Source organism: Aethalodelphis obliquidens, unplaced genomic scaffold, assembly GCF_003676395.1.
Source record: "Aethalodelphis obliquidens isolate GAN/ISIS:26980383/991018 unplaced genomic scaffold, ASM367639v1 scaffold10, whole genome shotgun sequence".
In the NCBI taxonomy this organism is placed as follows: Eukaryota; Metazoa; Chordata; class Mammalia; order Artiodactyla; family Delphinidae; genus Aethalodelphis; species Aethalodelphis obliquidens.
This window is the reverse complement of record NW_020837954.1, coordinates 27,358,546-27,376,907: the sequence shown is the minus strand read 5'-3', so window position 1 is coordinate 27,376,907 and position 18,362 is coordinate 27,358,546. Positions and strand designations below refer to the sequence as shown.

General features: G+C 36.9%; 1 protein-coding gene across 3 annotated transcripts in view; it reads left to right on the top strand.

The window, feature by feature from the left end:
- Nucleotides 1–18,362, top strand: part of FERMT2 (FERM domain containing kindlin 2) — a 98,380-nt gene that overhangs the window by 59,664 nt on the left and 20,354 nt on the right. For all 3 annotated transcript variants that reach the window (XM_027111259.1, XM_027111258.1, XM_027111260.1), the window contains 2 exons: nucleotides 7,761–7,895; nucleotides 17,647–17,872. In XM_027111259.1, coding sequence (XP_026967060.1) covers nucleotides 7,761–7,895; nucleotides 17,647–17,872 — 361 coding nt within the window. The remainder of the gene's footprint in view (nucleotides 1–7,760; nucleotides 7,896–17,646; nucleotides 17,873–18,362) is intronic.

Below are 18,362 nucleotides of genomic sequence, written 5' to 3'. Positions count from 1 at the left end.
CTTCTCACTGTGGTGGCTTCTCTTGTTGCGGAGCACGGGCTGTAGGGTGCAAGCTCAGTAGTTGTGGCGCACAGGCTTAGTTGCTTTGCGGCATGTGGAATCCTCCCAGACCAGGGCTCGAACCCGTGTCCCCTGATTTGGCAGGTGGATTCTTAATCACTGCACCACCAGGGAAGTCCCTCTGGTTATTTTTTAACATCCTCTCCATCTTTCACGGATGCCATTGTCTTATCTTTGAGATTTGTAATTAAGAGGTTTATGTTTTATTCTATTCTGTTCTTTGCATTATTTCTGTTTCCCTAAGTTGTTCTTTTTCATTTCATTTGCTCTCTTTCACATTGGAAGGTCTGTGAGTTTTCCATTGCTGCCATACACTTAGCAGCCTAAAACACACATTTATTATCTCACAGTTTCTGTGTGAAAAGTCTGGGCACAGCATGGCTCAGCTGGATCCTCTGCTTAGAATTTTATAAGGCCAAAATTAAGGTGTCAGCAGGGCTCTGTTCCTTCCTGAAGGCCCTGAGAAAGAATTCTGCATGGTAGAATTGGGTTCCCTGTGGCTCTAGGACTGACGCTCCCCTTGGCTTGTCTGCTAGCTTCCACAGGCCTTCTGAATTCTTTGACTTGTGGTCTCTTCGTTTGTCAAAGCCAGCAACAGCAAGTCCAGCTCTTCTTACTCCTCAAATCTATATGACCTCTCCTCTGCTTCCCTCTTCTGCCTTTCTCTTGTTAGGCAGGCTTCCTGTGATTGCACTGGACCCACTGAGAGAATTCAGGATAATCTCCCTAAAATCAGTTTATCAGTAACCTAAATTCCATTTGCAAAGTCTCTTCACAGCAGTCCCTAGATTAGCGTATGATTGTATAACCAGGGACAGGAATTTTAAGGAGATATCTCTAGAATTCTGCCTATCACAGAGTCCTTTCTATAATGTCTGTCAGTCATTGATTGTCCATTCTAATTGTCCATTCATACATATACCTAATAGGAAACTCTAGTTGAACGGGGTTTAGCTTGTCACTCTTTTGCAGGGTATTTAGACATTGAGCACACTTTTTCAAATGTCAGTATCTAAAAGATCTCTTCCCTAGGGCTTTTCAGATTTTTCCGTAAGGAATCCTAAAGGGTGCGTATCTAAGGGGTAGGTGTAATCCGATGTGGGGCAGGATTCATTTTTCTTGTCTCTCTGTTTTCAGTACATGAACATGCTTGATGTTTGGCACAAGTGAGTCAGTGTGTTTCCCATTGTTACTTCCTGCAAACACCTTGATTTTCTATTTGTCCACTTTGCTAAATCATTTGCTTCTTTCCCATCAGGCTTTTGTCTCAGCATTCTTCTGATGTTGCTCATCTGATGTTTTTCTCCTATTATTTTTGTCCTTTTAGGTTCATGTTTTATTTCTTTACATTTTGGTATGATTTTTGGAAAGGAGTGAAAGTAAATGCACAAACTCAACATACATGTTTAACTGGAAGCGCTCCAGAAAATTTTATTTTTAAACTAAAATGATTATTATTTTACTTGAGAACCCTTCTCTGCTCCTTAGTTTCCCACTTCCTCAGCCCCATAGTTTTGGAGATATATATATGTACTATATATAATTACATAATTATATATTTAGTCTGTCTTCCACTAGATTTGTATTCTACTTGATAACATTATGTTGATTTTGAACGTTAAATTTTATTGCTATGTAGTTTATCCTTTTGTTATAAATAGATCCTGGATCACTGCTTTGTGTAGTGACTCATAATGCTAGTATATCTTTATTATTGAACTATAATTTAGCACAAAGGAAAGATAGCACTGTATTTTGGTGTGCCTATTTTAAAGTTTTTATAACTCATAGTCCTCTAGGTGTGTTTTATTTTAGTATAAACCTTGTTTAATTACTTATGCTCCTCCCCAAGTCCAGTCTTACACATGTGATTCAGATTCCTAAATTCACTAGTTTAGTTTCTCCTTGATATAAGACACAGTAAATAATAAGTCCTAAATTCCTGTATCAATGAAATAGTATTTTATATGGATTTACTTCACTTTTTCTGTTATTGTTGTAATGAAGTGAAAACCACTTATTCACAGACTTCGTATGTAGCCAATGGCTACGTTGCTCCAATTAGAGAAATAAGATGTAGTCCTTCTCCCTCCTCCCCTTTCCCTAAGCTACTAGTTCTCAAGGAAAAGTTGGAATCAAAATTACCGATAGCGCTTTCTTTAAAATAGAGATGTAATTGACATATAACATTATATTAGTTTCAGGTGTACAAAATAATGATTCAGTATTTGTATATATTGTGACATGATCACCACAGTAAGTTTCGTTAACATCCATCACTAGAACTTTCATAAAACAAGCTGTTGGAACCCCTGAGTCACTAAGAGTATTATCTGGGGGTGTGGCGTAAGCATATATTTTTAATATAATTATTTTTACGTCACAGGCAATTCTCATGGGCACATACAAGTTAGGAGCTGCTTCATCTGCCTATGACTGACCAAAAAGCTAGTTAACAATACTGATTTTTCTAATAATAGTTGGCTTGTGAGCTGACAGGAAATGACCTAGGAACAAAAATCTCAAAGGATGAATCATGTAGTGCAGTGTTTCTCAAGCAGAAAGGACATACCAGAAACATTTAGGAGGCTTTTTCCAATTATACATGCTTGCTTTCCCCTCGCCCGCTAAACTTGTTAATGGCAAATTGTGATAGAAGCGTGTCGTATCTCTCAGGCGTGATTAGTTTTATGTCCCTACATACTTTTTAGATTTTTCACCCTGTACCAGTTTATGATTTACTTTGGGGAAATGAATGGGTGGAGAGAGAGATTACCACCCTGCCCACACTTAATACCGAAGCAGAGGGGACAAATGATTATTCAGAAGCTAGGAATTTTCTAAAGCCTTTATTTTCTCCCAACATGGCAGTGATAGCAAAGCTGAGGGTACACTGAGAATTGAAAGTACAACCCGTAAATCATTAGGTCCCTTAGCATGTTAAATCTTGTTTCTTTTAAAAGTAGTCTAGGAAATGATGATTCACTTCTGCTAATTAGATAAATATGGCTCAAAAGACATGCTTGAAATATCTTCTGAGTTTCTGAATCTACATAATGATAGAAATTAGCGCTACTGATTCAAACCCCAAAAGTTACTTTTGAGGGTAAATGGGTTAACTTTGTTACCGACTTGTGCCCTTGGACTCTTTAATCAATAGAAATCAATAAAAGGCCAGACAAGGAATTCAGCAAGGCTTTACTGGGACTTGTGCTGCAGCACAAGAGAGCACAAACAAGCAGCAGTTTCCCTTGCTGGCTCTCTGAGGAGGGCGGGCTGGTCCCTTAAATGGGGTGAGGGTGGGGGCAGGTTGGTGGGCTGTGCTGGAGCGGTGGCTTAGATGGTCTGCCCACCCCTTGGTGCTGTGTGTAGGGATCATGCTCAGTACCCTAGTTTTGCTTCCCAACACCTCCAGAATGGCAGTTGGTTTGTGGCCTTTTTGTATCTTATTGTTCATAATTGCCCTAACTGCACATGCATGCAGCTATTTTTAGTCCCTTATAGTTTCTATGTATTCTGTTGCTTCAGCAGACATTTGTCCAGGTGCAAGCACTCTGCTAAAGGGTACCAGGTCCCAGCCTATCTCAACTTGAATATACAAGACTGAAGAAAATCTGTGATTTTTAATTTTGTAACTTTATTTATTTATTTATTCATGCATGCATGCATGCAGTGCTAGTCTTAGTTGCGGCATGAGGGATCTTTAGTTGCGACATGCAGACTCTTAGTTGTGGCATGCATGCAGGATCTAGTTCCCGGATCAGGGATCAAACCTGGGCCGCCTGCATTGGGAGCGGGGAGTCTTACCCACTGGACCACCAGGGAAGTCCCATAATTTTGTAACTTTAGCTAAAGAATATGCTGTCCTATTTTTAACTTGGAAAAGACATGCCAGGGAAGCTTTTAAGAAAGTGACAGAATTTAAGAATTTATTTTTATCGTGATTTCTGCTGTTTAGTACCTAAGACGTACTTAGCCCAAATTTATTAATTTATTAATAAGTAAGGAGCAGTTACGTTCATCTATTCTCTGCTAAAGTATTTGTTGAGGACAATTTTACTGCTGATTCCATTTTCATGTTTCAGAATAATATTCCCCCCAAAATTGCATGTAAAATACAGAACAAGGGACTTGCCTGGTGGTCCAGTGAGTAAGACTCTGTGGTCCCAATGCACGGGGCCCGGGTTCGATCCCTGGTCGGGGAACTAGATCCCACATGCATGCTGCAACTAAGAGTCCACATGCTGCAACTAAAGATCCCTCATGCTGAAACGAAGATCCCGTGTGCCACAACTAAGACCCAGTGCAGCCTAAATAAATAAATTAATATTAAAAAAATAAGACTCAACTTATTAAAAAAAAAATATAGAGAACAAAACAAAAACCTAATGTGTACCAGAGTGTTCCTAATAGTAAAAATCAAATAACCAACAGAGAAACAAAAAATCCATATAGTTATTAAAAGATTTATTTGAATTTCTTTTTTAAACATGGTACAAGATATATATAAAATAAAATTAAAAAGAAAGTTCAGTGTGGTTTGCAGTGATTGCTACCATGTTAATCTTTATATGCAATTTAACTTTGATTTGAAGAAATCTAATAGAAAAATGAGTGAAGGAAGGAAATAATATAAATGGCTAAAAACCCATGAGGAAGTGTACAACATCAGTATTAATCAAAGAAATGTAAATTAAAACAAGGAGATAAACATACTGTTTTAAAAATAAAGCTTTAAAAAATAACACAAGTGCCCATCTTCCTCCATTTTTGCCTTAAAATTATTATAACCTTTGATCCAGTAATTCTGTTCCAATGAACTTCTAAAGAAATAAAATGTGGAAAAATATGTATATAGATAGATGTTTGTAGAACCATTATTTATAATGGGCACAGTATTAGAAGAATGGTTAAATTATATTAATACAATTTTATACATCTATTAAAATGATCACTGATTCACATAGTCATATTCCATTTTTCAAGAACAGATTTTACATGTCTTATACTTTTTCATAATTTCCAAATTTATACCATAATTGTATACTTTTTAAAATTAGGAAAAAACCATTAATACTTAATACTTACAAAGTACTTGTCAGGCCCCGTGCAAGAAACTTTACCCATATTAATCATTGAATTTTCACAAAAAACCTCCTGCGGTAGTATTAGTCTCATTTTACAGCTGAGGAAACTTGGATGCTGGCAGGCTAATAAGTAGCTTGCCCAAGTCATACAGCTCATAAATAGTGGAGCTGAGATCCAGGTAGTTTGGCCGTGTGCTTCTGCCTCAAATGCCTCATCAGCGCTGCAGCAGGTGTGGTCCACCCTAGTTTGAGTTCCCCTACTGATAAAAAGCTTCCTGAATTTGTAACGCTGGATTGAATCTAGTGAGTACTGTGGGTTCCTGAAGGTACAAACTACCCCCTGTCAAATTCTGATCCAGTGACTTAGCAGTCTGCATCATTACAAGTTATGCAGCGACTTGGATTTTGTTGTCTGTGACATATGGGGTAGTGCCACCAAACACTGTGAGATATGACCTAGTGCTTCTTTTTTTTGCTGCTTTTTTCTTTTATTGTTTTTCTTTGCTCTCCCTCTCCTTACCCTCTTTATTTTTTAATTAACTTTATTTTGGTATAATTGATGTACAATAAACTGCACCCATTTAAAGTGTACAGTTGGATGAGTTTTGACAGATGCTTACATCTCTGAAACTACCACAATCAGGATATAGAACATTTCCGTTAGCTCTCAAACTCTAGCCTAACAGTCATTGCTCTGCTCTGTCACTATAGATTTGTTATCATTTTCTGGGATATTGTGAATGGAATCATGCAGCATATACCCTTTTCTAATTGGCTTCTTCCACTAAGATAATGATTTTGAGATGCATTCAGGTTATTGCATGTATTAATAGTTTGTTTCTTTTCACTGATGAGTTGTGTTACGTTGTAAGAGTAGTATTCCACTGATATGAAAGGATCACATTTTGTTTATCCAGCTGGGTTATTTCCAGTTTTGGCTTTTGTGAGTAAAGCTTACAAATATGCTTTTCATTGTCTTAAGTAAACACCTAGGAGTGGAGTGTCTGAGTTGTATATGTTTAACTTTATAAGGAACTGCCTGTTTTCAAAAATTCTCATTTCACATTCCCAACAGCTGGTTATGAGAGTTCCAGTTCTTCCACATCCTCACCAACACTGGGTATTATCAGTTTTATTAATGTTGGCCACTCTGATGGGTGTATATGTGTGTTGTGGTTTTAATTTGCACTTCCCTGACCAGTAATGTTGAGCATCTTCGCATATGCTTCTTGTTTATTCTTATGTATTCTTTGGTGAAGTGCTTGTCCAACTCTTTAGCCCACTGGTCTGCTTATTATTGAGTTGTATGGGTTCTTTATGTATTTTGGATACAACTCCTTTGTCAGATATGCATATTTTGTGAATATTTTGTCGCAATACACAGCTTGCCTTTTGTTTTCTTAACAGTCTTTCAAGGAGCAGAGTGGTGGTGGGTGGTGGTGGTGTTGTTTTCTTGTAGTAAAGGGCAGTTTTTTTATGGGGGGGTGTGGGTGTCCTATCTGAGAAATCTTTGTCTACTTAAATTTTCTTTCAGGTCTATGATACACTTAGAATTAATTTTTGCACATTGTGTTAGGTGAGGGCTAACGTTCTTTTAGAAAAATACATGAATCTCTTGTTTAGCACTGTTTATTGAAGAGATTTCCCTTTTCCCTTGAATTGCTGTGACGCCTTTGTCCAAAATAATTGACCGCCTGTATCTGGGTTTGTTTCTGGGTCCTCTCTTCTATTCCATTCATTTATACGTCTTATCATTTAGCCAGTAATTGCACTGTTTTAATTGCTGTAGTTTTATGATGTCTTAAAATCAGGTGGTATAAGTCTTCCAGCTTTATTTTAAATTGCTTTGACTCATAAAATTTATAAGGAAATGAGGACGATTCTACAATCAACTTGTTCAAAAGAATAAGCTGGAATTTTGATTAGAATTCCATTGAATCTTTAGCTAAGTTTTGGGGGAACTGACTTCTTAACCATTCTTGCAATTTATGAACATGGTATATAATATATAATATGTAATGTGATATTTATACTTATTTGGGTCATTTTAATTCTTTTTGTTACTTTCCTGTAACCATTTTGCTTCTCATCAGGTTCTTCACATGAAAATGAATAGAATAAACACAAAAACTTGTAGCCATTTGATATCAAGGTAGAAAAGTTTGAGTCGACTAAAATTTTGAGATTTGGTAATGATGGGAAAGTATTTTCTTTACATTTACTTCACATATCTTGTGTTAACTTACAGCATACAGAATGAATGAGGGCTACCATATAATATAAACCTTAATTTCTTACAGTTTTGTATTTAAAAATATGTAAATAAGAGTTCCAGTATTTTCTTTCTGTACCCTAGTAGATTATTATCTTTCTACTTTGAGGTAACTACATTTATTGGATAGTTATGAATTAAGAGTGCTTTGGTATATTGTCTTTAAAAGTGTCATACTCCAATCTTTTGCATAGCATTAGTATCTGGCAAAACACACACACACACACATACACAGAAGGAAATTACAAATTCTTTTCTTGAATGGATTAACAGATTTACCAAGTATAATGTGTTTAAATTTTCTGTTATGCTAGTAAAATAATGTTTTTTTATTTTAACAGATATCAGACACCCTGAAGAGCTTTCTCTATTGAAAAAACCCAGAGATCCAACAAAGAAAAAAAAGAAAAAGCTAGATGACCAGTCTGAAGATGAGGCACTTGAGTTAGAGGGGCCTCTTATCACTCCCGGATCTGGTAAGGCTTTGACTAAGCATGGGCTCAGTGTGAGAACCATGGACTGTACGCCTCTGTGTGTGTGTATGTGTTTAATTGAAGTATAGTTGATTTACAGTATAGTGTTAGTTTCAGGTGTACAGCACAGTGATTCATTTATACACACATACACGTGTGTGTGTAAATCAGAAAAAGAATATGTATATTCTTTTCCAGATTCTTTTCCCTTATAGGTTATTAAAAAATATTGAGTATATACTGTGTATAGTATGTACTGTGCTATACAGTAGGTCTCCCTCTGTGTTTTTGATATTGGGATAAATGGACTGTGTAGGCCAGGAGAGTGGTCAAGTTAAAGAACACTCTCCCTCAGCATCTTTTCCCTCGATCTTGAAATCATCACCAGAGTCTGTTATGTGCAGATCGTCATGTCAGGTGGTAGCAGTCGCGTCAATAAAAAGAAAAGCTGGTTCTCTGCTCAGGGAGAGTCAAAAGGAGACAGTACCTTAACTGGCCTCAGTTCTTTGCTTTGTGGAAATTGGACAGTTTTTTTTTTTTTTAGCATTTAGTTCCATTTTTTGGGTATTTTGTGAAAACCACCAGTATTTAGTTAAGACATTATTGTTTTTATCAGGTTACTTAAAACTGTCTCTATGCTTTGCATATGCTGGTCTCTTAGTGCCTCTCTTTTCCCTTTAAGGTGTTGCTCCTTTAAGAAGCTTTCTCAGATTTCCTTCTATTACCTCCCCGACCTGAATTAGGTTATCCTTCTGTCATAAGTCACCAGACTTTTCTGTGTTTGGTATTATACTACATGTTCTCCCCTAATAATCGTGAGCCCCTGCATGAAGAGACTGTTTCTTACCTTTTTGTTACCAGGACCCAATTCAGCATATGGCATGCAATAGGAACGTAGGCAGTGTCTTTTGAGAAGCTAGATGACTAATTAATTAGATTACATGGTTCTTTAGTCCCAGGAAATTAGTTTCCCATGTTTCCATTGGCCACACATTTACAAATCCATTTCTTAGGATAGATCCCAGCAGCAAATAAGTAAACTAATTTTACTATTCAGTTCATTCCTGGTTTTTTAAGTTCTGGGGTGATGATGATGGTAATGAAAGTACACAGTGAACATAGAGGTTATGTATGCCCAGACCTATTTCATACACTTTACGCGTGGAAACTCATTTAATTCTCACTACAACCCATTGAGGTGGATTATGTTATTACTCACATATAAGGATGAAGATATTATGGCACAGTAAGTTTAGGAATGTCTAAGGTTACATACCTTGTAACTTTTATGTCACTACTCATGTACTGATTACATTTGGGAGATACCAAGAAATAAGACAATCCTTACTCTTAAGTAGTTTATAGGCTCGTTGAAAAGCACAATTACAGGTACTGTATTTAAGAGGTAATACATCAATGTTAAATGAGTGTTGCAGAAAATAATGTTACAAGAATTCAGAAGACAAAGCAATTCCAAATAGGGTATATTCAGTTTTGGGATTGGGGAGGTAAGTTTGCGAATTAGCTAGGATTCCAGTGGCTAGGATTTTGATGGGAAGAAAAGGCAATCCTGGTAGAAAGAATGATATTAACAAAGAACATCCTGGCAAAAGAAAAGTACAAGACGCGTAAATAAACCATTTGAGCCAATTCCCGGGAGAGAGACCTCCAAGGAACTTCTGGATCACACTGGCGGGTATTTAATGTCAGGCTGAGGAATATATAGGCTAGTGCATTGTAGAGTCATTGGTTTCTGAATATGTTACAAAATGAACAAATCGTTATTTTAGAAAGAATATCAGATTTAATTCCAGTAAAATGTGGAGGAGGGAATGAGGGGAAAGAGTAGTGGTAGAAGACTACAGATTAGGAGGTGAAAGAGAATAAAAGAATGTGTCTGTCATTAGAATAAGGTAAAAAATCTGATTTAGACTTGACTATATCGATGAAGGTATCTGACAGTAGACACAATCCCTGCTTTAAGTTATTTTTTAGTTTAAATGAAAACTCATTTAATTCTTAAGACAAAGAACTACATAGAAAAGTATATTTATGGGATGATTTTGGAGTGGTTGAAATCAGTCAGGATTGGTCTTAGAATTGCAAGTGAGAGCTTTTATATAGTGCTTTAAGAAAATACAATTTGAAGACAAAAGATAATGAATTAAGACAAGGGAAAGCTCCAAATCTTTTAAGAGTAAGTAACTATGGGTTTCTTTTCTTTCTTGTTTTAAATTGAGGTGTTACATACAGTAAAATGAACAGATTTTAAATTACAGATGAATATTTGAAGATGTATATACCTTGTAACCACCCAGAACTTGGTGTAGCACATAGCATGATACCGACACCCCAAAAGGCCTCTCGCATGCCTTTTCCCAAATAGCCACTGTTTGCCTCTCTCATCACAGAATAGTGTTACCAGTTCTTAAACCTCATGTGAATGGAATCATACACTATGTGTGCTCTCTTGTGTCTGTGAAGTGACTGTGTTTTCAGTGAAAGAATTAAAAAAAAAAAAAAGGTTTTATTTGTCTATACCCAAGCAGTTTAATTAAAAACATTTCTACACTCAAGCAGTTTAATTAACATTTGGGCTTCCCTGGTAGCGCAGTGGTTAAGAATCCGCCTGCCGATGCAGGAGACCCGGGTTCAAGCCCTGGTCCAGGAAGATCCCGCATGCCACGGAGCAACTAAGCTCGTACGCCACAACTACTGAGCCTGTGCTCTAGAGCCTTCAAGCCACAACTACTGAGCCTGTGTGCCACAACTACTGAAGCCCATGTGCCTAGAGCCCGTGCTCCGCAACAAGAGAAGCCACTGCAATGAGAAGCCCGCGCACGTTAACTAAGAGTAGCCCCCACTTGCTGCAACTAGAGAAAGCCTGCGTGCAGCAGTGAAGACCCAATGCAGCCAAAAAAAACAAAAGTTAAATAAATTAAAAAAAACATTTGAGTTGATGTGAAATCCTAAGAAAGTACACAAAGATAGTGACATATAGAGGACTGATTATCTGTAGAGAAGAAGTCCCATATACACATGAAAAGTAACGTGATTAATTTTTTTTTTAATTTATTTATTTAATTTATTTTATTTTTGATGCGTTGGGTCTTTGTTGCTGTGTGTGAGCTTTCTCTAGTTGTGGCAAGTGCGGGCTACTCTTCGTTGCTGTGCGTAGGCTTCTCATTGCGGTGGCTTCCCTTGTTGCAGGGCACGGGCTTCAGTAATTGTGGCACGCGGGCTCAGTAGTTGTGGCTCTCGGGCTCTAGAGCACAGGCTAAGTAGTTGTGGCCCACGGGCTTAGTTGCTCCGCGACATGTGGGATCTTCCCGGACCAGGGCTTGAACCCATGTCCCCTGCATTGGCAGGTGGATTCTTAACCACTGTGCCCCAACATGTGATTAATTTTTAATTAATTTTTAAAACAAATATTAAATATCTAGTTTGCATGACTTTACGATTTATCAGTCATGTTAGTCAAGTATTGGAGCAAATACTGAGAAATATGATCACTTGCATGTTGTGCCCATAGTAACTAGCAACAGGTCCATATGTCTCAGTTTATGATATCTTCGGGGTGTCAGATACTGTGCTCAGTGCTTCACAGATGTTCCTGTACTGCAGGGTGTGGTAAGGAGTAGGTGTAATTTTCATTTTACTGAGGAGGAAGCAGGCTCAGTTTCCCTTAGTGCCCATGTGCTGCTTGAATTGTGAGCCATCTCAGTGTGAGCATGGCTAACAATTACATGTATGTGTGTATATATTCAATAAGTGATGACTATTACTTATTACATACATTATCTTTCATTTTATCCTCACAGAACACCTGTGATTCTGGTGGCGTTATCCCCATTTTACTTACAAAGAAAGAACATTACAAGGGTTAAGTAATTTGCCCAAGGTCACAAAGCTAATTAGGGACATAGCTAGGATTCAAATCCAGGTTGCTCTGGCTCTAGCACTCATGTTTCTAACCATTATGTAACATCATCTCTCCAATTATAACATTTAAAGTAAATAGTTTATGAATTCTAATACAAACATTTGATAAAATATTGGTGTGTAAATTATACCTCAACAAAGCTTTTTTTAAAAGTAATGTTTCAAGAGGTAAAGCGTCATGAGTGAATTAATGATTCTCAGACTTTAGTCAAACTCTTATACAGAATTATGATAAAATTCTCAGTTTTTAAATACCTTGCTTACAGACTGTACTCAAGTGATACACTCTTGAGTCCTCTGCCACTTCATAGCTGTAACTAGGTAAATATCTAATCTCCAAATAACTGTGAGGAGGGAACCATTTAAGTAGCCTGATCCCACGTCTGGGGGAAACAGTTTTTCCAAGTAAGAATTAACTTTACTGTATAGTACTGACTTACAGACTACCAATTTCAGGATTTATTATGTAAATAGAAATAGAAAATTACTTCATTAGAAACTTTCCTAAGAAATCTTAAAAGCAGCTAGACAAAGGAAAAGTCTGGGTCCTAAAGTAATAGAGAAAGTAATCAGTACTCAGTACTTAACTTGCTTGGCACTGTCAGGAAAATCACCATGCAGGATGCCATTTTTCCTAACTGGAATTTGCCATTTTCAACATAAAAAAAATTTTTTAAAAACGATTCTTTAATTGTAAAAGCAATGGGAGTTCCCTGGTGGCCTAGTGGTTAGGATTCTGGGCTTTAACTGCTGTGGCTTGGGTTCAATCCCTGGTTGGAGAATTGAGATCTTGCAAGCTGTGCGACGTGGCCCAAAAAAAAATTATAAAAGTAATGCATGCTCATAGTAAAAATTCAAATATTACAGAATTATGTTTTTATTTTTAATGATGAAAGTGGGACTGTGTTATACATGCATTTATAATTTGTGGGGTTTTTTTACTCAGTGATACATACTAATGGACTTTATATCATTTTTTAAAATTTATTTATTGTATTATTTATTTATTATTTTTGGCTGTGTTGGGTCTTTGTTGTTGCGCGCGGGGGCTCTCTCTAGTTGCGGCAAACGGGGGCTACTCCTTGTTGCGGTGCACCAGCTTCTCACTGCGGTGGCTTCTCTCGTTTTGCAGCACATGCTCTAGGCACGTGGGCTTCAGTAGTTGTGGCATGCGGGCTCAGTCGTTGTGGCACACGGGCCCAGCCGCTCCATGGCATGTGGGATCTTCCCGGACCAGGGGCCGAACCCATGTCCCCCGCATTGGCAGGCAGACCCTCAACCACTGCACCACCAGGGAAGCCCCTGTATCATTTTTTAATTACAAAAGTTATACATTAGTACAGCCTCATTATAAAAAATGAAAGTACCATAGTATAGGACATGTACTAAACCAAAGCTGAAAATTTGACTTCAGTTTATTCCCTTGGTACTCCCTATCAAGAAGTAGCCATTTCTTAATCACTGTGTATAATTATATTGTAAACAGTTGGAGTATAAGTTGCCAGTACCTTTTCTATATGTTTTATATCTACTTGCATGTCTAGTTTTGTTTTTATAACATTAATGAGAGACATATATATTACATATTTGTTCTGCAGTATGAGTTTTTTCATTGACCAGTATGTTTTGGTGATCTTTTTGTGTGTCAGAGTAGAGGTCTCCCTACTTCTTTGTATATAGTGTCAAATTTTTCCATGTAGAAGAACTACATTTAACTGTTTCTCTAGCTAACTAGTATCTAATTTTTCTGTCAAATATACTCCAGAAAGTTTCTCCAAGATTCAGACATACAGTTGACCCTTGAACAATGTGGGGTTGGGAGGTCAACCTTCTTCGAAATCGAAAATATGTGTATGACCTGTAGTTACCCCTCCATACCCGAAGTTCCACATCCACAGACTCAACCACAGATCGTGTAGTACTGTAGTATTTAGGATTGAAAAAAATCCACATGTAAGTGGACGCACACAGTTCAAATGTGGTTGCACATTCTTCAAGGGTTGACTGTACTCCGAGAAGGAGTTATGAAGGTGACGGCTTTGCACTCCCATCAACAGTATATGAAAGTGCCCCTTTTCCAACATTCTGCCCAATACTGAATGTTGTAAATCTTTCTTTTTTTTTTCTTTTTTTGCGGTACGCGGGTCTCTCACTGTTGTGGCCTCTCCCGTTGCGGAGCACAGGCTCCGGACGCGCAGGCTCAGCAGCCATGGCTCACGGGCCCAGCCGCTCCACGGCATGTGGGATCTTCCCGGACCGGGGCACGAACCCACGTCCCCTGCATCAGCAGGCGGACTCGCAACCACTGCGCCACCAGGGAAGCCCTGAATGTTGTAAATCTTTACAAAATGTTTGCCAGTGTGACAGGTATCTCAGAATTACTTTTTTATTTCCCTGGTAAACACTGAGTGTGAACAATAGTTGAATAATATTTCATATATTTATTAGCCATTCCTGTTTCTTTTAATTTTCAGTTATGGACTTTGTCCATTTTCTTTTATGTGTATTTTTGTTTTAGTGATACTAATCTTTTGATGTGATAAGTATTTTCCCTATACTAGCATTCTGTATTTAAGTTTGTCTGTGCTCTTTTTTACTATACTAAAGTCTTACATTTTTATGTAGTCAAATCTGGCATTTATTTTGTAGTTCTCTGTTTTCACTGTTAATAAAATCTTCACAAATATTACAGAAAATTTTCTGTATTTCCTTTTAATACCTTTATAATTATTTCATATTTATATATTTTATCTGTAATATCAATATTCATATTTTTAATTCACCTGTAATGTGTTTTCTAAGTATGGTATGAGCTAGATACCTTGATGGAAAAATTTCTTAAGTGTATTAAATACTTCAGTATTTTTTAGAAAAGGATATATGTGTATATAATCACTAAGTTATGAGGCAGATTCTACTGTATTAAAATATAGGGACACTCTCAGGAGCTATTAGGTTACATTAGGTTTTTAATATTTATAGTAGGTGTCCCAAGACTGTAGTGCTTATTGAAGTCTTTGTTTCTCATCCTTACAGTTTTTAAGTTATCATTGCATGTTGTTCAGCAAACTCATATTTTATTGCTACTTCATCTTACCCTGTATTAGTTTTCTGCTTCAAATACGGCTTAAATTGGGCAATCACGAATACAGGCTGGTTGGGATTATCACTGAACTGGGACTTAAACACACATACCCTCTGACCCAGCAATGCCGCTAGAATTGGGGAATAGGTACAGAACTGTTTATTGGAAGGCACTGTTTGCAATAGCAGTGGTGACATCAATAATAAAACTCTAAAATGAATAAATGCACACCAACTGGGAATGGCTTAAATAAGTTACGGTACCTGGGAGGCAGTGTATTTAGCTGCAGTCAGACTGCTGATTTACAGTTTGGCTCTGCAACTTAGTAGCTCTTGACATTGGACATGTATATTAACTTCTCCTTGCCTCAGTTTGCTCCTCTGAAATGACAATAATAGGTTTGTTGGGAACATTAAATGAGTTATTACTGTAGATTGCCTAACAAAAAAGAACAAACGGGAAAAATGAAGTGATCAGATACGACGTGTAGATTACACAAAGTATAGGTAAATAAGAGGGAAGGGAATTGATTGGGTGGCTGATTCTATTAAAGGATGTGTAATGTAGGGGAATATATTTTCTGTTTTAGAAACTTCATAAAGTTTATAAATCAATTCTAACTTTACTCAATTCTGAATAGTAATTATAGTTCATACCAGGAATGAATTTTCAGTCAGTATTCTGACATGTTTAGTAAAAGATTTGTTTGCTAGATCTTTGAAATAAACAATGAGAAGATTCTGCCTAGAAGGTAATGTTATTTTTCCACACCGTATTTACATGTATACTCCCTATAGCAGAATTATTCTTTGCCCAGATGAGCTGGAGTAATGTTTTCAGCCCTTTTAATAAGTAACTCTTTCAGAAAATGCCCTTGTAGTTTAAGGTTCTTGCTTTTAAAGGTACAACTAAATATCCCAGTGTTCTTCCTTGAAGGCTGAAAAGGAGCATTCACAGCTTTCTTTGTTGCTTATTTAACAATGTTCACATTCTACAAGTTGTTTTAAGCATCCATTGGGAGAATACATTTAGGGGTATCAAATCAGATACCCGGAGGCTAGTAAGAGATTTTTTTTTTTTTCCCACTTTGTGTTCTCTTCCTAGACTCCATCTTGACAACTTCAAAAATCTCTAGCATTACCACCACTTTTTCATAGGTAATTGTTTCTAACATTGTGTGTTTGGGGGTGGTATGTCATTAGAGATGAAAGGAGAGAAATTCCTAAGCATATTCCTAAATTAGTCAAGGAAAACAGCCATTCCATTAACATCATCCATTAACAGTGTGACACCCATTTACACATTTTCTTTTTAAAAATTATGACTACAGGATAAAATATATTAACAGAGTTAGAACTTTGAAGGGGTGCTTTTACTTAATGTCATTCTGAATTTTTTTAAAGTCTTAATTTAATCTCCTTAATTTCTGTAGTCTAAATGACAGAGGATAGATCATCAGTGGACTAATTCAACAATTTTTTTTAATGTTGCCTCTACTACATACCTAGCCCTTTAACACTGAGAAAGCAGATTAAAAAGACAGTATCTCTACAGCTTCAGGGGTTTCATTGTAAAATGCACCTTGTTAGCCTCTTTCTAGGGCAATATTTATATATCCCTTTGCTCGAATACTTTATTTGTAAATCTGTTGGAGCCAGTTTAGCTATTCACTGAGAAAATTATTCCCTTAATTTATGTGAATTTATTCAGTTACAATTGAGCCATCTTAAAACAGGGTACAGTGATTTCAAAGGGAGATAAATGTATACATGTTTGTCACTAACACATGACTAGAGCACAACCTTTTTTTTAAATGACTTTTTAAAAAAATTATATTTATTTATTTATTTATTGGGCTGCATTGCTGCAAGGGCTCTCTAGCTGCGGTGAGCGGGGGCCACTCCTCATTGTGGTGCACAGGCTTCTCATTGCGGTGGCCTCTTGTTGTGGAGCACAGGCTCCAGGTGCGTGGGCTTCAGTAGTTGCAGCATGCGGGCTCCAGAGCGCAGGCTCAGTAGCTGTGGCACACGAGCCCAGTTGTTCTGCGGCATGTGGGATCTTCCCAAACCAGGACTCAAACCCGTGTCCCCTGCATTGGCAGGCGGACTCTTAACCACTGTGCCACCAGGGAAGCCCAACCTCATTGTTCTGAATTGGACAAAACTTGTTTTACTTAGATTATAGCTTCTAAGGTTCTTTACTCTTAAATACACTTGGAATATTTACTTCAGTTTATGATTCACAATTAGGAAAAAATCTGTATTTTCTTCTTCCCATTTTCTTTTCATTTTCATTCTTTGTTTCTGTCTTCTATTATTGCCTTTCTTTACCTTCTGAATTCCTTTCTTTCCTTTTCTATAGGCACTGATGTTCTTTACATTGGCCCTCTGAAAGGTGAGCCTTGGCACAATTAAAAAACAAAAGTGTTGGTCTATCTGCTTCAGCAATATCCTTAACTTATATTCTAACTCTCTTGAACTGATTTTTTCCCTAGAGTTTCCAACTTAGTTATATTTTTTGACCTTATTGTTATACATGTTCTTAATGTTATACAAGTAAAGTTAATTTCACTTGTTTTTAAGAGAGGTAAAATAATGTACTAAAGCTTTTCCTTCCAGAATGAAGCTTGTGTTTCTCAGTATGCTTTATATCATTATAGCATGTATTACTGAAAACTAAGATAACTATACTTCATAGTTACTACCTGTTTTTCATGTTATTTATTAGGAAGTATATATTCAAGCCCAGGACTTTATAGTAAAACAATGACCCCCACTTACGATGCTCATGATGGAAGCCCCTTGTCACCAACTTCTGCTTGGTTCGGTGACAGTGCTTTGTCAGAAGGCAACCCTGGTATACTTGCTGTCAGTCAGCCAATAACATCACCGGAAATCTTGGCCAAAATGTTCAAGCCTCAAGCCCTTCTTGACAAAGCAAAAATCAACCAAGGGTAAGTTTGTTTTGTTTTGTTTTGTTTACCAATTACTTTACAAGTTTTTTCTGTTTTTGTTTTACTGAAGTTATAGTTAATTTACACTATTGTGTTAGTTTCAATTGTACGGCACAGCGGTTCACTTATATATATGTGTGTGTGTGTATATATATATATATATACACACACACACATATACAGTGGTTCAGCTATATATACATACAGCATATGTGTGTGTATATGTGTGTGTGTATAAATATGTGTGTGTGTATGTATATATAGTCTTCTTCAGTTTCTCTTCCCTTATAGGTTATTATAAAATATTGAATATAGTTCCCTGTGCTATATAGTAGGTCCTTGTTGGTTATCTGTTTTATAAATAGTAGTGTGTATATGTTGATCCCAGCCTCCTAATTTATCCCGCCCAACCAAGAGTAGGTTTTAAAGTAGAGATACAATTTAAGAATTTCTTTATCCACATAGAGGTAGAATTAATTTTGTCTTGCTC